Source organism: Manis pentadactyla, chromosome X, assembly GCF_030020395.1.
Source record: "Manis pentadactyla isolate mManPen7 chromosome X, mManPen7.hap1, whole genome shotgun sequence".
Classification (NCBI taxonomy): domain Eukaryota; kingdom Metazoa; phylum Chordata; class Mammalia; order Pholidota; family Manidae; genus Manis; species Manis pentadactyla.
The window spans coordinates 13947015-13974634 of NC_080038.1; the positions used below are offsets into that span (position 1 = coordinate 13947015).

Sequence of the window (27620 nt, forward strand, 5' to 3'; positions counted from 1 at the left end):
ACCACATTGTCCTCTCAGCCTCTGGACTAGCCTGGTCTGAAATTTGTTATGAAGGGAAATAATTCACAAGATTCAAGCAAGAACATGGGCTAGAGTGAAAAAGAGCAATGTGGGGCTACTGATCCATGACCCCATGGCTGTGTGCCCTGAGAGTGGGAGGCTGTGCCCCATATTGACAAAGTGAGCCCAGAGTTGGGTCTTTCTAGTTGCCCAGATGGATGAAAAACATTTGGTTTTGGTTCCACAGGACTAGTTTCCTTTGGAAACAAAAACTGAAGGGAAGTTCAATATTCAGGATCTCATCTAGGGGGTTGGGGCCTAAAAATCAGACCGGCTGTGAGTTACACAGAGGGTCTTATGACGACAACTTACACAAGGGTTAGGGACTGTTGTGATTAGGGACAAAAGGGCTGAGAGTCAGGTGACATGTTATTAGGAAGTTTACAAAGTGGTGTGAATTTTACTACTACTCCTAAGTGGAAGTGATGGCACATTAAATTCGATTCAAGTCACATTCACTGAGCACCGGCTATGAATGAAGAACTGAACCAAGTACCAAGAATCATCTTATACGTCTCTATTTGGACATATGCATGCACATTCCAGGACAAAGTAGCTCACGAGGATTAAAAGAGAGCTCCATAGAAGGATGCTTGTTGGATTGCTACTGGCCTATTCTGCTCACCTGGGGTGTAAAAGTAAAGATTTGATTCCTAATCACATATAGTTTAGATGTTCCAAGGACACCAATGTGCCGATATGGTCGCCCGCTTAATTTCATATTCTTATTCCGTCCTATTTGAAAAATAAAAGAGAAACTGGAATTAGAACAGATACAGTAACATCTACTCGAAATGACTCTGGCTAAGACTGAGCATATCTTTTTTTTTTTGGTTATCATTAATCTATAATTACATGAAGAACATTATGTTTACTAGGGTCCCCCCTTCACCAAGTCCCCCCCACAAACCCCATTACAGTCACTGTCCATCAGCGTAGTAAGATGTTGTAGAATCACTACTTGTCTTCTCTGTGTTGCACAGCCCTCCCCATGCCCACCCCCACATTATACATGCTAATCGTAATACCCCCTTATCCCTCCCTTCCCTCCCATTCTCCCCAGTCCCTTTCCCTTTGGTAACTGTTAGTCCATTCTTGGGTTCTGTGAGTCTGCTGCTGTTTTGTTCCTTCAGTTTTTCTTTGTTCTTATACTCCACATATGAGTGAAATCATTTGGTACTTGTCTTTCTCCACCTGGCTTATTTCACTGAGCATAATACCCTCTAGCTCCATCCATGTTGTTGCAAATGGTAGAATTTGTTTTCTTCTTATGGCTGAATAATATTCCATTGTGTATATGTACCACATCTTCTTTATTCATTCATCTACTGATGGACACTTAGGTTGCTTCCATTTCTTGGCTATTGTAAATAGTGCAGTGGTAAACATAGGGGTGCATCTGTCTTTTTCAAACTGGAGTGCTGCATTCTTAGGGTAAATTCCTAGAAGTGGAATTCCTGGGTCAAATGGTATGTCTATTTTGAGCTTTTTGAGGAACCTCCATACTGCTTTCCACATGGTTGAACTACTTTACATTCCCACCAGCAGTGTAGGAGTGTTCCCCTTTCTCCACAACCTCGTCAACATTTGTTGTTTTCTTTTGGATGGTAGCCATCCTTACTGGTGTGAGGTGATATCTCATTGTGGTTTTAATTTGCATTTCTCTGATAACTAGCAATGTGGAGCATCTTTTCATGTGTCTTGTTGGCCATCTGAATTTCTTCTTTGGAGAACTGTCTGTCCACCTCCTCTGCCCATTTTTTAATTGGATTATTTGCTTTTTGTTTGTTGAGGTAAGCTCTTTATATTTTGGATGTCAAGCCCTTATCGGATCTGTCATTTATGAATATATTCTTCCATACTGTAGGATACCTTTTTGTTCTATTGATGGTGTCCTTTGCTGCACAGAAGCTTTTCAGCTTGATGTAGTCCCACTTCTTCATTTTTGCTTTTGTTTCCCTTGCCCGGGGAGAGATGTTCATGAAGAAGTCGCTCATGTTTATGTACAAGAGATTTTTGCCTATGTTTTTTCTAAGAGTTTTATGGTTTCATGACTTACATTCAGGTCTTTGATCCATTTCGAATTTACTTTTGTGTATGGGGTTAGACAGTGATCCAGTTTCATTCTCTTACATGTAGCTGTCCAGTTTTGCCAGCACCATCTGTTGAAGAGACTGTCATTTCCCCATTGTATGTCCATGGCTCCTTTATCGTATATTAATTGACCATATATGTTTGGGTTAATGTCTGGAGTCTCTATTCTGTTCCACTGGTCTGTGGCTCTGTTCTTGTGCCAGTACCAAATTGTCTTGATTACTGTGGCTTTGTAATAGAGCTTGAGGTTGGGGAGCAAGATCCCCCCCACTTTATTCTTCCTTCTCAGGACTGCTTTGGCTATTCGGGGTCTCTAGTGTTTCCATATGAATTTTTGAACTATTTGTTCCAGTTGGTTGAAGAATGCTGTTGGTAATTTGATAGGGATTGCATCAAATCTGTATATTGTTTTGGGCAGGATGGCCATTTTGACAATATTAATTCTTCCTAGCCAAGAGCATGGGATGAGTTTCCATTTCTTAGTGTCCTCTTTAATTTCTCTTAAGAGTGTCTTACAGTTTTCAGGGTATAGGTCTTTCACTTCTTTAGTTAGGTTTATTCCTAGGTATTTTATTCTTTTTGATGCAATTGCGAATGGAATTGTTTTCCTGATTTCTCTTTCTATTGGTTCATTGTTAGTGTATAGGAAAGCCACAGATTTCTGTGTGTTAATTTTGTATCCTACAAGACTGGGCATATTTTTATGTTAAACAACCCACTTTGGGGTTTGGTTTTTCTAATACTGTCATCCTTCCTTAAAATGGGACAAGGATGAATTAAAAACCGCCTCCTTTTCACACATGTATGTGAACAGCACCCAGTTCAATGTGGGATAAAACTATTAAAATGATTTTATTAATGTTTACTTTTAATTTATTTAGTACTGAGCCATAATACTAAGCAAAGTCAGATTTTGGAGAAACCCCCTCCCATTTTAATGGGTGAATGAGCATTTTCTGAGACTACAGTTAAAAATTAGAAACATTATCAAGACACAAATGTTCCAATTGAGAAATATTTAAAGATGGTTCCTTACTTAACAGCAGATCTGGCAAATCACACAGCCAACCTGTGGCAACCTCTGCTGAATGGGCACGAGGAAAACGTGCCTGTCCACCCATTCCTCTTCACACAGAAACAGGCACACTGCCTGCTTTAGTGCTTTGCCCGATTCTTTACAATTTACACATAGTCTCTCCCAGACCCCAAACCTAGAACCGAGATGCGTCCTCACCAAAAACACCTTGCTGTTTCCCCGAACTTACCAAGCTTGGCATATATGTGACTAAGAATCCGGCCTGGCTGGACTCGGATTGGATGAATGTCAGCAATACTCTGGATGTTTATCCCATGTTTCCTCAACAACTCCTTAATGTGGTTGCTTTCTGCCAGAACAATAACTGTGAACAAGAAGAATGTAAAATGTCCATTAGATTGTGGCTCTTGCCTTATCACATGGATATGCGTTATTACTGATCTCTGGCCTATGGTATGCTCTTGAACATGCTTTCGATGCACCAGGGTGGCTTTGAAAATGACGGTACTTGTCCTTCCATTCTTCCTGATTCTCTCTGACCTTGCCTCCTCTCAACACCAATTATATATACATGTATCAAGTACACTCAATGTACAAGGTAGTCTGAGAAGAGATTTCTATCAACAGGTCCCAAGCCAAATTATCCATCTCGAATGATGTCTTGCCTCCTTCTGGGTCTGCATTCATTCTAGACCTGTCTCGTGTTCTTTTGACATGGGATCAGCAGTGGAAAGAGCTCTGGCTCAGGAGATGCCAGGAGAAGCCTGTGTCCCTGCTCTCAAAGGACAGAAAAGAGCAACAGGGTGGCGTGCGCTAGCAGGGGATGCCCTGACCAAGGGGAAAGCTGGGGGAGGGTTTTCCCTTGGAAGAGAAGGGAAAGTGGGCCTGCTGGTAGGTTGTTGGTTGTTGTGGGGAAGCACAGGATGCTTTTTCAAAGTATTTTAATATCCATAATCTCATCTAAGCTTCCCAACAAGGCCCTGAGGGGAAGCCTAGCATGTTCAACTGGCTGGCTGTAGTTGAACAGAGACTGCAAGCCAATCCCCCAGCCCCCCCAACAAATGCGAACATCAGCCTGCAGGACTGGGTGGGTGGCTTCCCTTAACATCTGTCTCTTCTGAAGTTTCTAATACTGTGCAGAGACCTGCATGCATCAGAGCCACACAGCGGTCACTCTCTGAAGAAGTCTCTTAGAGTAGTGGTTTGACCGAGACCTGAGAGCCTCGTCATCTGATGCAACCACACGTGGAGAGGTTTCTGAAACTGCACTTCCCCGTCCTCCAGGCCACACCCTCTATTCTCTACTCTGTTTTATTACATTAAAAAAAATGCTGCTCAGGACCTATCAATCAATGTGTCCCAGCCTGCAGCTGGAAAAGCAGCCTCATGGACTTAAGGGATCTCTTAGCAGCATGTGCTCTGGTTAAGCACGGAGACTGTGGAGTCAGGTGGGATCAGCCCAGCCGCACATCAGAACAGGGTTTGCGCCTCTGGCTGTCAGCTGTGGGTCCTTGAGTGAGTGAGTTAACCTCTAAGCCTTATGTGTAAGATGGGGATGATAGTCATAATTTTCACAACTTCTACCTAATCAGAATGTTATGATGCATGGGCGTGTCTTGTGGAGGTCCCTGGTCCACATTACTGGCCAGGTGGTGACCTGCAGGGCCTCCTGCTGCATCACGGGCAGGTGCAGCAAAAGGGGTCCAAGGCCACAAAGAGGGTACCTTTCATTTGTTCAGTAACTGTTTTTAACATATTGAGTATGTGTGTGTCAATCAACATAGGAGCCACAAGAATGATAGAGGTCTTGTCCTTAAATGTATAGTATATAATTTAGAGGAAATAAGGTATATACACAACATGCTATGATACTGGCTGGCACATAAGTTGCTCTATGAGGCACCTGAGCCCCTCGGGAGTTCCCCCTAGGAGGGACAGTGGGAAGAGGAATGGTGAGCCAGGTCCTGCACGGAGGCCTCCCTGCCCCTCCCACCTCCAGCACAGAGAGGGGAAGTCACATGGCCAGGCAGTGAAAGCACCAGGCAGTAGCCCACACTGGCCTTCCCCCTGGCTGGAGAGGATGGGTGGCAGGTGGAGGCAGATGAAAAAATGGGTCTGTAGCTCTGGAAAGAGTCAGACCTCAAAGGAAAGACTGAGTAAACCCTCACTTGGGTTCTGAGTTTTCACCAGGGTCATGATCTATTATTTTAAGAATAGCAGTTATAAAAACCATGCTCAGTGAATAACTTGGGCCCCAGCTGCAACTAAGATTTAGATTTAAGAAATCAATCACTTTGTAGAAAGTAACTTTGTGGTTAGGAAGAGTATTGCTGCCTTGGGGAGCTCTGAGTTTTAGAAGGTATTTAATAGAACTGATATATGCTAAAGCATACTTACATAGTTAAAAAAAAATTAAATATGAAACAAGGGAATCATTTGCATTAAAAATAACACTGGTTTGATTTCACTTATATGTGGAACCTAAAAAAACAAAACAAATGAACAAATAAATAAACCAACCCAGAAATACTCATAAGTACAGAGAGCAAACTGAGTTGCCATAGGGAAGTGGGGTGGGGGGGACAGGCGAAATAGGTGAAGGGGATTAAGACTTCCAGCTATAAAATAAGAAAGTCATGGGGATGAAAGGTACAACATAGGGAATATAGTCAGTAATATTGTAATAACTTGGTATGGTAACAGATGGTAACTACATTTACCATGTTGACTATTTTGCAATGTATATAAATGTTGAATCACTATGTTACCTGAAACTATTACAATATTGTGTCAATGATACTTCAATTTTTAAAAAAAGAAAAACAAAACATTGGTTTTTCCAAAGTTAAATATGAAAAGTAAACATGCTCACAAACCTTGTACTACAACATCAGGTTTGACCGAAGTGGAAAATCTTCTATTTAAGGGATCAATTTCACCAGTGGCAAGGAATCCCTAGGAAAACAGCATTAACACTATGAAATTCTGATTAACTAAAATTTCACCTTAAACCTAAGTTTGAAAATGAAATATTTTGGGGCTCAAAATATTCAGTATTTTATTTTATATTTTTCAAGTCAATTGCTTATTTTCTCTGAACACAGTATACCATTTAGAGAGTCATTGATAAATGTATTATGTTTTCGGTACCCAGCTCTCCAGGGCTAGTCAAATACGCCACCACTTGTATGTATGAAAGAATTTCCTGATCCCTTCCTCAGCCCCAGGTACTGTGCTGAGCCCCTGGAGGTGCACCATCACAACTGGGCCCCCCACCAGGGAGGCCCTACCATTATCACCATTTTATAGGTGGGAAACCAAGGTACTGCACTGAAAGTGGCAGAATGGGGACTTGGCCCAACTGTCCCAAAACACAAAGCTTCCCTCCCTGCTTACAAAGAATGCTCTTTGAATATGGATCTCCTCACAGTTTGATAAACAACCAGAGCCTCAAGAGAGGGGACCAAGGCATTCTGGGAGTTCTGAGGAGGAACCGGACCCAATGCTAGGTCTAGATGAAGGCCTTTACATTGAAGAGGAGGAAATGGGCACAGAGCTGTTTCTCATCTCACTGATAAAGAAATCAGAGCTGGAAGGTATTGCAGAGATGATCAAGCCCAACCCCTTCACTCTACAATGAGGAAACTGAGGCCCAGAGAGGGAAAGAGACCTGCCTGAGGCAGGATTAGCTTTCCAAAGGAGATACATGCATTTTCCCTACTAATAAAGATCTAAGTATAAGACACAGTCCCTATTCCCAAGGACATGACAGTCGAGAGAGACATACCCGTGAAATCACTGCTCTAGCTCCTTGGGGCCACTTCCACTGTACTAGCCTTTACTTTTGGTCTTCTTTTACACCTTGGGAACCCTAGTGGCATCTGACCCACTGCTCCCATCCCCATCTCTACAGTTTGTCAGACTGAACTGAACCAGACAGGCTGGAGCCCCTGGCTTTCCTCCCTGAGCTCTTTCTCCCACACTCCTCGTCAGGGGCCTAGAGTACTCAGCTGGCAGGATCCTCCAGAAGGTGAACCCATCTCATCAAGTCACCGACACTTAGAACTGGGGATGGGGGTTCATTTTTAGTTGGCACAAAATCATTTGCATTTTTAAAACTTAAGCCTGGAGCAAGAAAATGATTAATAAGAAGGAAGAATCAGAGGCACTAGACTTTCTCTGTGGTGATGCTGTGAGCTGGGAGAACATTTGAGGCACAAAATTCACCCACTGGCCCTGCATATAGAGAGCACTGTGGAGTCCTTTTATTTCCTGTGCCCAGAACTGTGCCAGCAGCAGCTGAAAGCAGACCTAGTAGTTTCCAAAACCCAGTATCTTTCACACATCTGCTGATCCTGGCTGAGAAACTTCTGGCCTCCTGCTGACCACCAACTCAACTTGGTTCTAGCCACAGACCAGGAATGTTGGGGGGGGGGGGGGGCGGGGCTGGAGCTAGAGAGTGCTTGGCATGTAGCTGACCCTAACACAGTTAATATGGAGACACAGGCCCACGTGTCAAGCCTCAGAGCCAACCCAGTCCAGTCAACTTCAAAGCCATGAGGATGCCAAAGACATTCACAGCAACAGCAGGCAGAGCCTCTACACTCTTCTGGGGTCCCCTGTACCTGAAATCAGAGTTTCCAGTCTATGAAGCCCCCAAGTCCCCTACCTCTGCCAACAGTGAGCTGAGGATGTACAAGGACTGACCCCACAGGTGGGGCACCTTCCCCAGAGGAACTCTGTCCACTGTGTGAGGATTCTTATACTCTTCATCTACCTGGCAAAGACACAAAAACTCAAAGTCAGAATGTCAGAGGATAAAAAGGCCAACGCCACCCTACATTGGCCAGTACACTGAGGATTTACAAAATGCCACTCATTTGATCCTCCAACCCAATTCTGTGTGAGAACTGGGACAGAGGGGCTGAGGAGGATAAAACACTTGGCACAGGGGGCAGGGGTGCCCACATGGCTAAAAGCAGCAGTGGATGAACTCAAATCTAGGCCTGCTTCCAGGCCAGTGTTCTTACAAGCACACTGATGGCAAAAAGCAGACAGGCAATGGAAGCCTGGCCTGCCTTCCTTGAGCACAGCTCTGGACAACAAGAAGTTTATAAACTCCTATTTCCATCTGGCTGACTTATGGGCACAGTGGTCTAAAACATCAGCCTACAGGCCATGCCAGTGTATTGCTGGATGCTAATTTCTTCTATTAGGCTTCTTCTATTTTGCTATCTCTAAAGGTTCATAAACTCTGTATGTCTATGCAAGAAAATTACCAGAAGGTGGAGCTATTTATTGAGGAGAAAACAATTGTACTATAAGATCACTAATTTTCTATTGGGGACCTTTTGACTCATCAAAATAAGCTGTTATTTTTCTGATGGACACTGCTGGCTACACATTGTAAAAGTTAGTTTACAACTTTCTCTGTTGTAAACTCCATGCTCACTTTTGGATTTTGTCATTACAACATTGGTTGGGGGTAATGCTAGTGACTTTTTCCTCCAGAAAACATAAGCCAGTCAAAGGAAATAAGAAACACTTATCCTTTTCCATAGGGGAAAATCATTCTTTGCTTGTGGACTAATCAGTGATATTAATATATTTACCAAAAGTTTAAAAATTTGTTTAGTACTAAACAGGAAGAAAACCTGATAGATAAACTGAACAGAATTAAATGTCACAAGTAATCAAGTAATCAAATAGGCTAATAGTATGGAAGAAGATTCTCCAAAGTGTCATAGTGGTCATCTTTGGGTGGTAAGATTAGAGATTAGTATTTTCTTCTTTCTACAGAATCCTGGATGTTTTTTACAGTGTGCAGGATTACTTTTATAATCAGATTGTACATTAAAGCTATTTGAAATGTAAGCAGTATTAAGACAGACCGCAAAGATCTGCAATGAGAAACAGTTGATGCAAAGAACAGAAGGCAGACAAGGTGTCCGATCAAAAGACAGCACAGGTCTGCCCTCCTCCCACCCACAGGCCGGCTCCTGCCTCCCTGTGGAGGTGTCCCTCTCCGTGTCTCCATCCCAGTCCTTCTGATCCATTTGAGGGTCTCTGGGGCACCAGTCCTTGGTCGCCTCTACCCCATGTCTGCCCTCCATCCCACGAACCAGCTCCTCTGACCTTGCCACTAGCTTGTAAGCTTGCAGAGCTGGCACTGTGACCCCTCTGCACCCCAGTACCTCGCTTGGTGCCTGGCCCAGAGCAGGGCTCAACACATGTTTGCGGGGCACACTTGCATTAGTTCTAGCTGGGCAATGGAGGGTCCTGTGGATGGTAGCACCCTGCACAGGCATGTCTGGCTTAGGAAATGAGTGAGGCTGAAATCTAGGCTGAATGCCACCCTGGCCTGGAGCTGCGGCCACTCCAAGGCTGAGGCCCTTTATCTAATTTGCACAAAAGTGGGTCTCTACATGCTATTGATGTGATAGGTGAACCTTCCCAGCTGTCATCTGGAAGCAGCCAACACAAACTGTGGTCAACATAAAATAGTGTTCAAAATCAGTTCCTAGGTTATATGTAAACACGCTGGATAAGAGGATGTTGTACAGACAATTAGAAACCCAAAAGTCAGTGTGGATATTAGAAGAGAAAATGTTGCAGAGTAACTTTTTACAATGTGTACTCAGCACTCTTCATCAGAAAGAAAAGTATAGCTTATAACCTAGCATTTACTACAGTCAGGAAAATGTGCCTTTTAGTAAAACACAGATACTCTCTACCATAAAATATGTGAAATACCTACGAAGTCCCTTATTTCCTTGTTCTGTTTCCAGGTTCCAAATTACCTCCCATTACTAATTCTGTTTTGCCAAATGCCTCGGTACTGGGAAAAGAGTGATTTGAACATGCAGACACTGGAAGTAACTGTCCAGTCCCCACCATCAGCCACTCCCCCACGAACACATACATCCCACACAGGAAAATGAATGCATTCATAGGAAATCTGGGTCTGATGCTTAGAGAAAACAGCCCCATGAGCCTTATCTATACAGTGAGGGTTCTCTACCACTCATTTGGAGGCAGCATGGTGTTGTGGGGAGGCCCTGAACCTGGGTCTGGTTCCAGGAGAAGCCCAGTGCTAAGCTGAGCTGACAGTTCCATAACCACTCTGAGCTGAGGTGGATCATTTCAAAAGCCTCTGCCAGCCCTTGACCATATGCTTGTGGGCTTGATTCAACCACAGAACCCCTAAACCCGAGCTGCTGCATGACAGCTTCTGCTGGGTTACATCTCCTGCAGGCCCTGTCAACTGGGCAGGAGACACTGCTCTGTGAAGTCTCTTCCTCCTGAAAATGCAATAATGAAGCTTTGAAGCAACAGGAATATCTGAAGGACAAATAGCCTTGAATCAAGAATTCTTTTCTTCTAAACATGAAATATGCATAAGGAAATTTTCCTGCTAAGATACATAGGTCTATTGTGATCCAGTTTAGGAAACTGGATAGAACAAAACTCTTTGGGTAACTTCTTGAAATTGATCAGTTTTTCTCTCCTTGATACAGAACAGCTTCTGAGTGATTACTCCAGCTCTAGCTTGGGAACTGCTTGACTCAAAGGAAGAGTTTCCCAGCCATCCCTAATCTCTCTCTCCCCTTTCCTCAGGGAGAGTCTGTTCCTCCTCCTGTGGAAATGTGCGAGAACATGGTGCCCAACAGTCAATGGGTTTTTTAGGCCCATTTGGCCTGGGCTTGGGGGACAGATATCCTCTGAAGCTCCTCAAATGATACTTCCCTCGACCAGCCCTGGTCAAGTAGGGCTCCAAAGCCCTAACTCCTGTGATAACAGGATCACTACTGAAGGCTTCTCGTGGAGGAAGAATTTTTAGGTCTGAAAGAGGGATGAAAAATACCAGAAAGCTAAGCACCAACCCATATTGTTCTAGATAAGCAGCGTCTCTCGTTACCTTGTCAGGTGGGATGGCATAGAGTTCTGGCACCAGGTGGATCCCATTCCTGCCCCTGATTAATATTCCCTCGAGAGCCTCTCGGTATTCTTGGACCTGGAAAATAGCCCCATCCCCCATGGTATAAAAGAGGGGTCATTAGTGCTGTAAAGACCGTTCAACATAGAAAAACAGCTCTCTTGGCAACAAACAGATTAGTAGTAGGACACAGGGCCAAGAAATGCACAAATACCTTCTGCACATCCAGGAGGGCAGGAGGAACTCAGACTCCTGCTGACAGCCAACGTTAGCAGGAGCTAAAAGCATTGGTCTTCTAAGTGTTGTCTTAACTCACGACTTAAATATTTCACTCTTAACTTCTCACACATTTAAATTTTGTGTCACTAGTTAAACTACAAACTTCTTAGAGTGGAGGCCAGATCTTAAGCAATGCATCCCATTTCCACCTATTGGTATTTTTCCACTTAAAAGGCCCTCATTCATTTGTTGTTCAAGAAATAGTTGCTGAATGAATCTGATGTGAGGAAAAGGAAGTGTATATACTATGATGCATGTGCCCCAATTCTTAGGATGTGTTACTCAACATAATAAAAGCTGATGTAAACATTTCCATTAAATTAAAAAGGCAGTAATAAAAACCTATGCACTAAAAGGGAAATGAAGATAGGGGAAAAAGCCCTTAACCAGTCACCCAGCTATTAAATACATTCATCTTTAGATAGCCCAGTCAAATGCTTTCTGGATCTCATGTTTTCTTTTGAAATTTATGGACAGCAAAAGATGACCAGGGGTGCCTCATTTCCAAATGTCACTGGGCAGCAAGTGGAAGGGACAGCACAGGCGTAAGAGTAGTAAATTCTGTGAGACCTAGAAAATAAGGTAGGAAGTAAGCACAGCCTTGTCTATTTATTAGTCTTTTGTTTCTGGTAATTGTCAAGCTTGTGCACAACTGAAATTCCAACTCAATTCTTTCGTGATCTTTCAGTTCTGGGACAAAAAGACAGGAAACAAAAGACCTGAGATAATCACTAAGGCATAAGAAAGAGTAAGAATCAACAATGGGGGAACATTAACATTTCAAGCTTACTGCTGCTTCCGAAGCCCCTCAGCATTCCTAAACAGAGGCAGTTCTCGAAAACTAAACTAAAAATGACAAAGCATTGGAGTTTGTCATTCATTCACATAAGCTTCATGAGGATATAGGTCTGTTCTGCTCACCAAAGTATGCACAGCAGCAAATGCTAAAGAAACCTTGTCTTGAATGAATGCACATTGCATTAACAAATATTTATTGGGCACTTACTATGTACTAGGCACAGGGAATATATTCATGAACTGGATAGAGTCCGCCTCTACCAGGGTCCACTGACAGGCAAACGGGAGATTAAATTCAGTTATAGGTGCCATGCTGTTATAAAAACCGTGGGGAATATAAAGGGACACCTGACCCAGGTTTTTGGGGGCAGAGAAGGCTTTCTGAAAGAAAAAACACAATGAATCAAGTGAAGGAGGAAAGCACAGTTGGGAGCGGAAAGCATGTCCTGGGCTGTTGAGAAGAGGGGAGAGGCAGCATGGCTTATTAAAGGACTGAAAGGCTCTCAGCGTGTTTGGATCACAGAACGCAAGGAAGGAAGGAAATAGTAAGAAATTGGGGTACAGCGGTGAAAATGGGGGCCAGATCTCACAGGACCCTACAAATGAGGAGATGATTTTGAGACGAAGAACTTGTACTTCATCCTAAAAGCAATGAGGAAGCTATGCAAAGCTTTTTAAGCAAGGCATTAGCGGAATCTAATTTGCCTTTTAAAAGTATCACCCTGGCAATGGTGTGGAGAAACAGCAGGGAGTGAAGCTGGAGTCTGGGAGACCAATTAGGAGGCCTTTATATTAAATAAGACATTAGCTGAGAATACCCTTAAACTAGAGCCAAAGACAGCAAAACCACAGGCTGGTCTGTAAGAACTACAGCAACAACAAACTCTGTCTGTGGAACACTGTTTGGTGGTCCCTGATGAACCCTGCCTCCTAGTATTCATGGCTTTGTGTAGGGCCTTCCCCGTAGGTGTGGGACAGTCCTTTAAGCAACAGAATGCAACAGAAATGACACTGCCAGTTCCGGGCCTAAGGCTTGAGAAAGCTTGGCAGCTTCTGCTTTTGCATTCTGGGGGAGACAAGCACCATGTGAAAAGCCTATCTGCTCAGAGGCTGTGAGAAGCTCAAGCTGCCCATGTGAAGGAGAACTGAGGCCAGGCCAACAGCCCAGCTGAGCTCCAGGCCAATAGCCAGCATCAAGCTGCCAGCCACGTGAGACTGTCTCAGAAGCACATGCTCCTGCCCCACTGAACCATCCCACTGGATGCCGGGTGAAGCACAGACAACCTGTCCCTGCTGAGCCCTGACAAACTGCAGAACTTTGGGTAAGTGGCAACAGATAACTGAAATAATGCCCTAAATTCTTGCATAACCCTGTGTTCTAATAATAAGCAGCACACTAGTGGAATGAAAATGCTGCTTAGCAACACAACACATAGACTTTTCTTACCTGAACGGCATCACCATTGAAGACCCCATCTATTATGAAATACGTCCAGAACACAGGCCATTCACATTCAATGTTTTCAAAGAGCTTGAGTTCAGCAGGGTCGTAATGCAATCGGTTTGGGTCCTGGAATCAAATAGGCAAAACTTCTGAAAGGTGATGTCAGATTACTTACATAATAGTACTATTGTACCTCACTGGGTTTCCCTTGTTTTCTGATTCAATATGGCTTTGAGGTCGGTATGATTAGGATTCTGCTACAATGGGGAGATGCTATTTTTGGCAGTTTTCCACTGTAAAATTTCAGAAAAGTGACTCAGAAATATACATAGGACTCTTTGGAAGTTTATTAAGCTTCCTCTATCTCTAACAAATAAATGGCAATTTGCCTATCACACTGCTCAGCAGACAGTTTTATTGATATCACTGTATCAGTCACCATTACAAAGAAATCCAAGGATGCGGCCACATTTGGTCTTTAAGAAAATGTGTGAGCCACAGAACTGTCTGTCCTTGTCTACAAGCTGGTTTTAAACCATGAGCTTGCTGTCCTCCTGATGGTCTTAGTATTCTATTGCCTAACTCCAGGCTTGCTGACTTCAAAATTAAGACTTCCCTTTTGAATATTCCAACATATACAACAGAGGAAGAACACCACAGTGGCAACTTAGATATGAAGCAGTCAAGAAACCATGAGAAACAACATTTAAATACAACCTCTCTTGGGGTTTTATAGCCATCTCGAAGGAAGCGACAGCATCCGTAACGCCCCTAAGAAGACAAAGGAAAAAAAGCACATTTAATGAAACAGCAGCATTTCTTTGCCTTTTTATTTTGATTCAAGTCAGCTCTTCACTCCCTTTCCCATGACTCTTTTAGTAATGAAATATGTACCAAGTGCTCTTTGCTATCAGCACAGAAGTTATTTTTAAGTAATAAGCAAAGTAAATTCAGGTTTGGTCAGTGCTGGGAAGAGAATGACAGAACTTTCCATCAGAGTATCACGGCTGTAAGAATAATTACTGAGAGTTCAGTGAAAGACCATCCTTTCATTCTGACTCGTTGCAGGGTGAAAAGATTGAGAAGACACGAAGGCAGACACTTGGATTGAACTGCTTCTACTTCAAAGACTGGGAAGCCAAAAGACCATTCGAGACTCCTTGCAGGTAGGCTCTGGATACAAAGGAGCCTGCAAGGAGTTGCAGGGTGCGGTGGGGGTTCCTGTGATTTAAGGTGGTTGCTGCTGGTTCTCCTGCTGCAGGCTCCAGTGTTCCCCTCCAGCTTCCTGGGTGTCAAGAAAGAAGGGCGGTGGCAGAACTCAATCTGCCTCCCTAATCCCTGGATCGCAGTTTTGGGTGTCCATTCCCCTTTCATGACTGTATGGGGGTTGCTCCAGCACCGGCCACAGAGGCAAGGGTGCTCCTTGTGGCCATCCCCCTAATGCTCTGGAAGTCCTGAACCTGCTTCCCTTTAAACACTTCATGCCCTGCATTAACTGCCTGCCTACTTGGACAAGCTACACTGGTCCCTTTTTCTTCACTGAACCCTGAGTGAGACAGTGTCTTCTTTAGGGGATATGATTGGAGACCCTGTAACCCCTTTGTTTCCAAAAGCTAAAAGCGTTTTTCACCACCTCTAAGTAGGATCATCAACATGCAGATTTAGGCTTAGAAAACTTACATTCTTCATCATTTTACCAATTATTTCAGTTGGCTGGAGTATTTACTAACATTCTCAGTTCAGTGTAATTTGTCATAGTTCCTACATTTCACCTCAGAGTAGGGATTTTTTTTTTTACCTCAGCTTAACTTTGGGATTTTCAAGTCCCCAGAAATTATGTGTAAACTTTGAGGATACTGGGACATGCACAGGGGCTTTATCACTTTCCAGAGATTCGCAAAGGAGTCTGTCTGTAATCTCTAAAGGGTTAAGAAGCTCTGCCTTAGAAGGACAGAAGTGGTAGGAAATGGGGTTCAAAGGTGCCAGCCTGATTTCAAGCTCTACTACTTAGGAAGAGAACCAATCACTCCAAGACTTGTTTTCTGGCCTGTAGACTCAGTTTTGGATGCCTTACTCTGTGAGTCCACTTAGATAAACTAAGCCACTGACCTCATGGAGAACCAAGGCCTGGGCAAGCTGCTCAGCATCAGTGTGTGAAAGGGGCACTTCACAGAGGGCAGAAGGGCACTGGTGTGATCAATGCGTACCTGGAGCTTGGAAATAATTTCATTTTTGGTCACATTCACAAGGTTCACATCTTCCACTGCAAAGGCAGGGAAAGAAATAATGGAAAGAAGTCCAGCGTCAATCTCTTTAGATGTTGATGCTCTTGGCAGCATGGAGAACAGGATAGACTGAATGAAAAACAAAGAGGTGGCTTTAATCTGAGAAGTACTAATAGTTACACACAGTATCAGAGACCATGACCTTAGCCCCAAGAGGACATTTTGATGAGTTTGCCAATTATGAGCAGAACTTTGTGCTACCAACATGGCCCCTGCTGGGGAGCCTCGTCCACCTAGCCAATGGTTCCTGTTCCTTGCAGGAGGGAAGGGGGTTGAGAGAGTGCGGTACTGCCTGGAGACCATGCTGAGAACTGCTTGTCTCCTTTTGTGCCTTCTGTTGACTTTGCTGGGCCTCTAGGACAAGCAGAGGATGAACTAAGGACTACCTGTGTCAGCAGGCTAGGGTGTTCTGGCTGTGATGATAGACAGAGAAGAACACACATATGGAGCCAGCATGGAGAAATGTGCTGCTTCTATCAAATGTGACAAGTTGGACTGGGTGACCCAGAAACCACTTAAAGAAGGAGTTAAAATTCAGAAGACCACACAGTCAGGCAAAATGGTAAGCAATAGAATTCATTTAGTCCTAGAAAGAATGGGTTCCTTAGTGGCACTGTAATAAGGCCTCAATTATTAGTGGTTGGATTAGGTACTGTAAACTAAAGGAAGGTGAATTAAAAGGAAAAATTTGGAAAGAAAAGGGAGCAAACACTGAGATCTAACATGTACAGACATGTGGGCTAGACCCCTGCAAATATAAGCTTATTTAATCTTCTATGTGAAGAAGGAATTTGGGTACCATGTCTAATTCACCCATGAGGATTCTGAGACAGAGACTCATGCCTAAGGGCATACAGCTAGTATGTGACAGAGCAAGGATTCTAACCCACACCCCAGTGGCTGCAAAGCTCAGGCAATTTCCACCTGGGATTACACATCTACTAAGATGCACACAACCATGACTGTTATACCATACTCCAAGAAACAGCACGTTCCCCATTAAGAACTGTTTAATGAGGAAACATGGAATAAGCTAGAAGAGAGATAAAGATAGGGGCCCCTTTAGCTTCAGAACAAAGCCACACTGTCTACAGCCAGCTGACACCCCAGGCCCAGGTCTTCAACTAGTCACTCTTCCCTAGGTGCTCTCTGCCTGGAAACACACTTTCCCCTGGAGGCTCTCTGCTCACTAGCTGTCATGCATCTCACTCCTATAGCCCTGCACACTGTGGGCCCTCCCTAAATAAGAACTTGCTTACTGGCCAGCAGTTGGGGACTTACTAGCTGGTTGATGTCGTCCCCTAATCTGCATCAAATCGCTCCTTTCTCTGGCCTGTGTTTCATGAAGGTTCTACTAAATTGCCTTTTCTCCATCTCATCTCTCCTCCACTATCCATTCCACCCATCCCCACTCCCTTCCCCAAGTGAACTGCTGTATACTAGTCTTTCAATTTGGGGGCATCGTGAAATAAACCAGAGAGAAAACCACCTATGTGCTCAAAACACATAAAACAGATTTTGCCCCTGGCAAAACAAGGTTGCCTTGATAGCTAACTCCATATATACAATGCCATCGTTGTGGTGTCTTACATCTGCATAGTACTTTCTGGCTTACAAAGTGCTCTGATAAACTCATTTGATTTACTCTGATCCTTATGACCACCTTGTGCAGCAGGAGGGGAAGGTCTCAGTATGCCCATTTTATGGATGAGGGACTGAAGCTCAAAGAAGCTAAATGCCACCAAGATAGAAAGGTGAGGAATCTGAACTAGAGCCCAGGTCTTCCACTCCATGAGTCTTCTTCTCTGCTCTCTGGAACATGAGAGGCTTGAGCTGTTGTTACCTGGCAGTGTTCAACCTCATCGGGCAGGACGTGGATCACTGACTTGCGTCCTCCATGGGCTCCAAAAAGGTCCAATTCATCAATTGCCTCAAGGGCTGCCTACAAGCACAGGTGTGAATTACTAGTAAACATACACTCTGATATCTGCTAATATCTGCCACTCCTTTTTCATTAAGCAATCTAGCATATATTTTTCCCAATGGTGATGAAACACATCTTTAAAAAACAGCTGAAGTGTCCTATAGTCATGTTCTGTCCTGATCTTTAGTGGATCAGACCTTCCCTGCATGATGCTGCTCATTGCAGGAACAAGGAGAAAACAGAAAAACGTTTCCCAAAATGAAATTGGTCTTCTACCAGAACATGAAATATTAACATGTTCATAATATTGTACTAGTGGAGTGGGGGCACTAAATTCATGGTTGGCTTTTTTTTCACCCATTTTAGTGGTTAACTTCTAACATTAGCATATCTGGCACTTTGAAAAGTTAATTATTTTAGTATTAAGTATGTTTTCTGTAAGTTGACCTTAACAGAACATATTTATTATTGCTTCAAAAGTTCTAGCTCTGGAGTCTTTATTCTGTCCAAAAATACACTTCAGTCTTGAAGAAGGAGTGAGGCATACTGAATGTCTATGGTAAGAGATGTAAGCTGGTGGTCAGCAGACTGAATCCACCCCCACAGGTGTGTTTTGATTAGCCTGAAGAAGTTTTTTAAATGATTTTGAACTGAATACCTTTCGAGGAAGTTCCCAGTGTCCTCTACACCCCCCAATATTTTTCTATCTGGCTGCTTCACTTGCTTATGTTACTTGCCTGACCTGACCCTGTCTACTTCTGAACTTGTGAGCCCTGCTCTGCAAAGTGGTCATATTCTTCAGCCCTCTTTACAACCCAGGAAAGAAGACTGGACATCACACATCCACCTTCTTAGACAACAGTGAGAGCTTGGACCTGTGGGTAATAACAGTGGATAATGAGGAGAGAGCACACTTATTTTCAGGCACATGCAGATTTCAGCATAGGAAACCTGCATCCTTTACCTGTAATTTCAGTTGGCTGGGGCCCATGTGCCACTTGAATTTCATACTTGCTGTTGACTTTTAGAAAATATGTTGATCAGATTAAATTCAACCCTCTAACTATGAGAACCAAATCAAAGCAGTAAAAAGGCACAGAAGGAAGAACAAACAGGACCAGACCATCACCTTGGCCATTCCTACAGAGCTTGCATTCAATTCTGGAATGCCCTGATTGGTCTTATCTCCACGTTCCCACATTCCATAGTCCTGTGGGAGAAAAAGGTAGTAATCAGAGTAGGAAAAAGAGGTATATGAGAAGTGCTATGGTAAAATGATTCCTTTATGTTACCATAGGCATAATGAAATATGAATATCTCTTCGTGAAGGCTACCAAACTCATGGCTTTTTATACTCAGGCTGTATTCTTCCTCAATCTCAGTTCATCTGATCTCAGCACAAAGTTTTACAAGTAAATACTCAAACGGAACAAAAATGCAGGTAAAAAACTGTCAATTGTCTTATTCCTAAAAGTTGTTAATTTGTAAGAAACTCGATTTGGAGAGCAAAATATTTTATGTATCTTAATTTCAAATAAAACACTGGCCCTCTATTTAACTAATTCCTTTGAACTTAAATTGTGAGATAGAATGAAGAAACTTTAACAAATGAGTTGTAACTAGGTGAAGCCAGTGAAGCCATTTAAATAATTTAATACCTATTTCTAGTATTACCTATTGGGAAAAAAAAATGCTTGGCAAGTAATGGGAGCTAAAGTCAAAACTGAGGCACAGAATTCTCAACTTTCCTGGTATTTGAAAACTGATTAAAGGAATTGGCTCTGAACACTCTGTCCAGAGAGGACTTGATATATCCATATCTAAATTTAATAATTCATATTAACTTAAGAAACCCAAGCACTGGATACTGCTTTAAAATAATGCTACATGAACTACTAAAAGACTACAACCCAACAAGAACAGGACAAATGTCAAAATTTTTGTATTTATTATTTGATCTTCAAAGATGAACATTTTCAAAATGTGGAAATATAGACTTAACCACACTAGAATGACTTGAGCCCATGCCTTTTAGCAGAGTCCCAGGACTCCTCCTTGAGTACTCCTCACGTCTGGGCCTTTCTGTGCTCCAACCCATCTTCATTCCAGCCCTGGTGCCAAGTGACTCATCCTCAAAAACTACTTTGATCAGCTCCCTCCCCTGCACCACAGTCTAAAACAACAAACTGCTTATTCCCTGGTAGGTCACATTCAGATTTCTCTCTGGATGGCCATACTTCCATTATCTGGTCCCCACCCCTGCCCGCCCATCAGCTGACTCTGGTTTCTTCTAGTCTTCCAAACTTGACTTTCAGCCCAAGTTTATCCTTCACTCTGCACCCCTTACCCCAAGCACCCCCCACCACACACATACTCAGAGTCTGTTCCTGCCTCGGCAACTGCTTGTGAGATTTTGTACCCTTTTCCCTGCCCTGTGCTTATCTAAGTAGTCATCCTCCAAGATACCACTAAAGTCCTACCCTCTCCATAAAGACTTCTCAAGTTTCTTTAAATCCACCTTTGTCACTTTGGCACTACTGACATCCTGAGCCATTCTTTGTGACAACTGGGAAATGTGGGAAAAAATACTGGGGTTGATACTTACAGCGACTTTATATGCAGCTTCTATGTAAAAAACAAGATTCTGTATGAAGGCCACTTCATCCAGGGTGAAAATAATATGTAAACCTAGTAAAAAAACAAACAATGAAGTTACAGAGTTCTGCTATGAAGTGAGAGCTGCCAATTACAAACAATGTCACAAATATCACACTAGGAAATAAACCCTTTTACCCCCATTTCTACTTTTCTTACTAGGGCATCAAAAATTAGGGATCAAGTAAATGGTAGCAATAAATGTCTAATCTTGGGAAGGAGGAAGGGAGAGAAGGAAGGAAGGAGAGAAAGAAGGCAGATGGGGTCCATTGTTGTGTGTGTGCCTTTGAGTAAAAAGGATTGAAAGAGAAGGTGTGGGGCCTGTTACATGTAGAATTTGTGCAGTTTCCAAAAAAGCAAGGATTTTAGTGCAGAGCAACCACACACTGTCCTTATCCTGGAGTGAGCCAAAGGGTGGGTACTTTTCCCCAATGGCAGACAGGAAAAGTAGAGCCCCCAATTTCAGGAGATGGCCCTTGACCTCGTTCGTGGCAAGGCCCATTCCGAGGACCTGCCCAGGGACTGCATCAATGTGCTGAAGTAGGCAGTGACCAAGAGAGCTGGACTTTGCTTGGGTCCTTGAATGTTTAGTTGGTTATGGCAAATACAGGTATTTTTTGTATGAATTCTTGAAGCTGATATGGGCATAGCAAAAAGTACATCACTGGGGGAAGTTTAACTAGTAAACTGTTCTGAAAACAATTTAGCAATAAGCAAGAGTAGCCTTTGAATGATTATCTAATGGAAGGAAACAAATAGAGATGGGGTCAAAGTTGGTGTTGCAACATTAGTTATAATGGCAAAAAAAAAAGGGAATAAAGGAATAGTTAACCTAGGTATGGTACAGCCATTGATAAGGTCACTAAAACTGTTTTTATGAAAAGCTTCTAAGATCATGGGGGAAATGCTTAAATTATACTGCTATGTAATAAAAACTGAATTTATGCATTCAATATGACCTTAAGTATTTTAACACAAAAGACTTGGAAGAGACACATTCAAGTGAAAATTGGCAGTGGGATTTTTTTTTTTTTTTTTGGTATTTTGTTATATTTTTCAAAATATCTACAGTGAGCTCACATTAACGTTCATAACCGAAAATAATTTTTTTAAATGCCTGGTTTATTAGCAAAGCCATAACAATATTATTTACTGATTTTTGCTGACTTTAGAGTTTCACATTTGCAGTCTGAAATACATGGGAAGCCTCTAACTCAGGACTGGTGATAAGAACTCTGAGACACAGCAGCTAAGGGACCTAATGCCCTGGGGAGTGTCACAGCAGACCCCATTGTTAGGGAGGCCATTTGGTTTGCAGAGACAGGCCACAGCCTAGAGCTCTGGAGGCTGCCATGGAAGTCAACAGTTCAAGCTTCAACAGGAGCCATGCTCACCATCTGGAAGGTTTTGGCCCACTCAGCACGGGTACACCAGACTGATCAACCACTTCTGGCACACTGCTGAACTCTAGAGAAATTACACTGTCTGAATGTAATTCAGATAAAAGAAGGTGTTTAGTAGAGGGTGACCTCGGCAGAGAGAGGAAGCATTAAAGGGCCAGGTCTGCTAATCCAGGAGAAGAAAACTCTTAAGAGGAGGCATGGCACTGTCTGCAGATGTTTGAACTGCTGAAGGTAGATCTGGTCTAGGTCACTATGGAAATAAAGTGGCAGTGACAGTAAGGGAGCTTTGGGATGAACCAGAGAGATGTTCGCAGAGTCTGGCTCAACAGCCCTCGCCTTGCAAGTGCTCGGGAGGCTGACTGTCAGCATATCACAGAGTCAATGCACGCTACACTATACAAAAGCATGCCTTTTCTTTACAGTAATAGCTTATTTTGAATACTGATCAGTGCCTGCCCCTCCCCGCTCCCTTCTGGATTGTCACTACCTGTACAATGGGCTCAAAGAGCCCTGGCTCACCAGAGGCAGTCATCTGGGCCAAAAACAGGAGGAAGAGGGAGGTGGCATCCACTTGGAGGTGGCCCCACTGGTCGTCACCCACCACAGTGCTGCAAGTAGCCGTGTTGTACTTGGCATGCAGGCTGTCCTTGGTACTCTGAGTGTGCTTGAACTTCTCCACTTTATCCACCTGAGGGAGAAAGCAAGCCAGCTCCACATAGCTAACTCCATAGGGGTTCATGGCTGGCAGAAGCCATGCCTAGGGTCAGTCTCTTGGATCTAGACCTCTTATCTGCTACCTCGGGGAACCAGATGGATAAAAGGCAGCAGATGTATATAGTGAGTAACACACAGAGGGGCTCTGCAGGGGCGTCTTCCTGCCCATCACCAGAAATGTCCCAGCCTTGTGGGACTTTAACAAACTCTGCAGGGTGAGGGGTCAAGCCAAATGGTTTCCTCATCGCGTACCCCCAGCATGAGCTGTGACACTCAGTGTGCACACAATGAGAGAAGGAGGGAAGAAGACGACCTGTTTAAATTGCAACTTCTTTTTTCCTTATGTTGAAAGGAAAAGAGTGACCATGCCTTTGAAGACTAATTGGGCACATGTTGAATAAAGGTATGGATAGTATCATATTCATCTTTGAATCTGTACAGACCCTACCATGATGCTCCGTATGGGGTATGTGCTCAGTGAATAGTTTCATTTACCCCTCACTGAAGATTCCAGAAATAGTAATGTCAAATTTTAAAAATTCAAGCATTTCAACTTAAATGAAAAACCCTTTTAAAAACTCAACAGAATAAACAATAGTACATGACCTTCTAGAAATGGCTTTTAAAAACATTATTTTCTTCATTTTTTAAAAAGTGTATTTCTCCTTTATAAAGGTAACTCTTCAAAAGAGCTCCTGAGACAGTGTCCTTTGAGTCTATGGTTCTACAGTAGAATAAAATTTTTGAAGATAATTTGAAAAGGAGAAAGTAAGCAAATTATTTTCCATTTCTCTTCCTCTCGAGAAGAACAGTTCAAAACACTTTAAGAAGGTTAGTTGTCACCATGAAAATGACAAATGCCTACTCAGATGACCCAAAAACACATTTGTTGTTATCCACCTACCTGTCTCATCATGCACTGGAGAAGACCCCGCATCAACTTCACTACATTCTGTGGAAATAAAGTGGGATCAGTAACAACGCCAGCTTCTCTGCTTTAACAGCCTCCACACCACTTGGCTGGTAAGCCAGGCCTGCCTGGAGACTTCCCTGAGAAAGCAGAACCTGAGCATAAACACATATTTCAATTGTTTAGATTACTTCCACCTCTCTACTCCATCACAAAGAAAGAAAATCTTCAAGAAATGACTTATCTCAAATAAAGGGGTTGGACCAGGTGGCACCTCCCAGCTCTGAAATGCAGTACAGTAACTCCTTACTGATGTTTTAGCAAGACAATTTTTATATGCCTACTACCCTGGAGCTTTATGCCATAATTCTAGTAACTTACTTTTGTTATGCTAAGAAGAAATTAAGCCCACCATGCCTGCCCAAGTAATGATGCTTCAGCAAAATAGTGACACCATTACTGAACTGTTGAGTAAAGTTCTTACAAAATGCAAGTAGCTGCCAAGGTTTCTTAAATGTCTTACAACCAATTATTTAATTATCATTATAAATAATAATACTATGACAATCAGACATTCTGTCTAGGCACTGTGCAGATATTTTACCTGGATTCTAATTCTTGCAACAACTCTCTGAGGTGGGTGCTATTATTACCCCACTTTATAGATGAGGAACCAGAGAGAGAGATGAAGCAACATTGCTAAAGTCTCCCAGCTGGCAGGTGGTAGAACTAAGACAGAGCCCAGACCATCTGACCCCAGAGTTTAAGCTCTTAGTCAATAAGTTATGTTGCCTCCTACTTCCTGCACAATTCAGGCTTATTGAAAGACTGGTCTTAATACGTCCTATTAACAACAGTAAAACTGTAAGTGGCTGGAGAACAGGATATTTTGTAGGACAGAGTAGCCTGGCTAAGGAACCCCAGGGCCATGAGCATTTCCTCTCTTAAAGAATATACATGTAGTGAAGGGCCATAAAAGTTCATTGCCAGAGAAAAATCTGGACTGGATCATTCTTCAGATCCTTCTGCCTCCAAAATCCCAAGATTCTAGAATATAATCTCACTTTGTCATAAACTCTTCTGAGGCAGAAATTTTTTTTTAAGGTATCATTGATAATCTTATGAAGGTTTCACATGAGCAACACTGTAGTTTCAACATTCACCCATATTACCAAGTCTCCCCCACCCCACTGCAGTCACTGTCTATCAGCGTAGTAAGATGCTATAGAGTCATTACTTGTCTTCTCCGTGCTGTACTGCTGAGGCAGAAAATGTTAACTCATAATCATAAGGTATAATCGACATTTCCTACAATATATAACATAAACATTTGTCAATTGACTTTCCCTCAAATAAAGAAAAGTTGTTTTCCATTATAAGGAAGCACAGTGGTTCCCAATTGGGCATCCCCCAGGAGCAGCAGAGCATCTGGAAATGTGGGGGTGCAGGCAATTTTTATTGTCACCATGATGGGGATGGAGGCTACTGGCATTTAGTGAGTAAAGACCAAGGACTCTTAAGTGTCTTGTAATCCACAGAACAGTCTCACACAATGAATAACTGTACTGCCTCTAAGCCCCAAATGCAATAGCATCCTTGTGTTGAGGATCACTGGAATATCTTGTGTTATTTTCCAGAATCAAGAGAGATGTCTCCTTTAATTAACCATACTCAACAAATCAAATGACTCAGCCTGTTCATGCTCTATTGTCAGTCACAGAGCTACAAATCTAGTCAACTCTAACCTAGATCAGAGGAGGTGGAGGGTGTGTGTGTGTGTGTGTGTGTGTGTAGACAGGCAGTCTTTACTTTGACTTTGTCTCAAAGGAGGATGGAAAGTTTGGAGGATACTGATATCAGATTAGTATACTATTACATGAATGACTGACTTATGTAATAGCCATCTAACTTCTTGGAGGAGTATTCAATGTTTGCTGCAGGCATTTTTAAAACTACCCATTCTTATTTGTGACAACACAGATAGACCTAGAGAGTATTATGCTAAGTGAAATAAGTCAGAGAAAGACAAATAACATAGGACTTCACTTATATGTGTAATCTAAAAAACAAAACAAATGGACAAATCAACCAACCAACCAACCAACCAACCAACCAGCCAACCAACCCAGAAACAGATTCATAAGTACAGAGAACAAACTGGTGGGTTGCCAGAGGGGAAGGGTGGGTGAAGGAATAGGCAAAATAGGTGAAGGGGATTAAGAAGTATAAACTTCTGGTTATAAAGTAAGTGAGTCATGGGATGAAAGGTACAGCATGCGGATACAGTCAATATTATAGCAACTTGGTATGGTAACAGACGGTAACTACACTTATCATGGTGAGCATTTTGTAATGTATATAAACGTTGAATCACTATGTTTTACACCTTAAATTATTATAATATCATATCAACTATACTTCAATTAAAAAATTAAAAACAAAAAAACTACCCATTCATGCCTTACTCCAAGACAGGGTGATTTCATCACCTCCCCTTCAGCATGTCTAGTCAGATACAAAGTGTCTTTCCCTTGCTCCCACAGACAGTCTTCCTCTCTTAGCTTCCCTGATGCAGTTAAGACTGCCTGCCACTCATGCCCACTTTGGTTGCTGTAAACAAGCCCCCACTGGGCCATAAGAACTCCCCCTAGACCTGACGATCTATGCTGTGAGGGCCAATGAGGAATGTATGAAACAAAGAAAAATCCTGATTTTTATTATGGACCATCTAGGTTCATCCATATTGTTGCAAATATATTTCTCATGCCAACAGAAGTATACCTTTACACGTCAGTGTTCCCTACTTCAATGCTATTACTCTGAAAATACCTCCTGCACTCAGGGGCAGATTGTTTTCTTACATACTCAATGATGGCAAATCTTTGCTCAGGTGATAATGCTGGTTTCTGATTTTGGAGAATAACAGGACTTCACTGTGCTGTCTGGTAACACAGGCATGAAAATTGGACAATGTGGTCAAAATTAAAGGGCGACTAAAATAAGAATGCTTTGGAATGACTCAAACTATAAAAGCATCATTTTGAAGGGAAATCCCAAAAATGTTTTAAGCAGCAGCAAACTGTTTGGGTAAATATCCTTTCAACATGACTACTCCAAAGAGTATACACTTTGGAATGTTTAGTTCTGGTGCTGACTCTTATTAGTTTATAATGACACCTCATATGTAAGTACATATAAAACTAACACCATGTGTGAAAGAAACATAGCTAATCAGAAATTTGGATGTTTTATTTTCCTATTCGCTGTGACTTTTGTTGTTTCCTATGGAGGGAAAAATCTCAAAGTGAAAGACAAATGGAGGCTGAGTTCACCTAAGTGCCTCCCCAAAATAATCTACAGCAGAAATGGAGGCAACACCTGCACCAAACTGCTCTGCACACACGGCTACTTCCTCATTGGCTTTTCATTTCAAAGCAAAGGTGCTGAGGGGCCAAGACGCAGCTTCCAGTCAGCATTACCTGCTCCAGTTCGTAGGCTTTGGCCTTGTCTTCATCTCGGTCAGCATTCTTGCGGTAGGCCATGCCCAGGCCCCACACGGCCAGGATGCTGTAGATGTTATCCCGCACCCAGGCGTCCTTCTGCTCATGACTGGCTGACAGTAGCCCTGTGATGGGGCTCTATGAGAGAAGAGACCCAAAATGACTCAGCACCACCCTTCACCCAGCTCCTGGGCAATGAATGCTCGCTTTAAGGGGGAACAACAAGGGCCAGGACAAGAAACAGAGATGGGAGTTCCAGTCCTTGCTCAGCCACCAACAGCAAGATGTGCATCACTTCTTTGGGCTTTGGTCTCCTTGTCTGTATAATGAGGATATCAGAGTCCAAAATCTCTATGGAACCTTTGCACTCAGAAGTTCTCATCTCTGGAGTTCTTGTTCTTATGCTTTCAGACCAGATCATATTATTATAAATGACAAACAGAAGAAATGGCAAACAGGAAAAGCCTGCAAGACTTACAAATCTGTGCACTATGGGCTTTATCAGGTCTTCTCCCGCCTTCATGTTTCCATACCAACTGGTAAAGCAATGAACCTGGATGTGGGGCTCCACTCCACCATTCT

General features: G+C 42.8%; 1 protein-coding gene across 7 annotated transcripts in view; it reads right to left on the bottom strand.

Annotated features, from left to right (window-relative positions):
* Positions 1-27620, bottom strand: part of PHKA2 (phosphorylase kinase regulatory subunit alpha 2) — a 75389-nt gene that overhangs the window by 22799 nt on the left and 24970 nt on the right. For 5 of the 7 annotated variants that reach the window (XM_057496066.1, XM_036912863.2, XM_036912861.2 and 2 more), the window contains exons 3-16: positions 27018-27176; positions 23533-23580; positions 22434-22602; positions 20462-20544; positions 18986-19066; positions 17776-17874; positions 15855-16001; positions 14365-14418; positions 13651-13773; positions 11109-11204; positions 7860-7967; positions 6067-6145; positions 3420-3554; positions 686-795 (exon numbers count right to left, since the gene is read on the bottom strand). In XM_057496066.1, the coding sequence (XP_057352049.1) occupies positions 686-795; positions 3420-3554; positions 6067-6145; positions 7860-7967; positions 11109-11204; positions 13651-13773; positions 14365-14418; positions 15855-16001; positions 17776-17874; positions 18986-19066; positions 20462-20544; positions 22434-22602; positions 23533-23580; positions 27018-27176 (1491 nt within the window). The remainder of the gene's footprint in view (positions 1-685; positions 796-3419; positions 3555-6066; positions 6146-7859; positions 7968-11108; positions 11205-13650; positions 13774-14364; positions 14419-15854; positions 16002-17775; positions 17875-18985; positions 19067-20461; positions 20545-22433; positions 22603-23532; positions 23581-27017; positions 27177-27620) is intronic. The other 2 variants (XM_036912862.2, XM_036912864.2) reach the window with 2 other exon arrangements.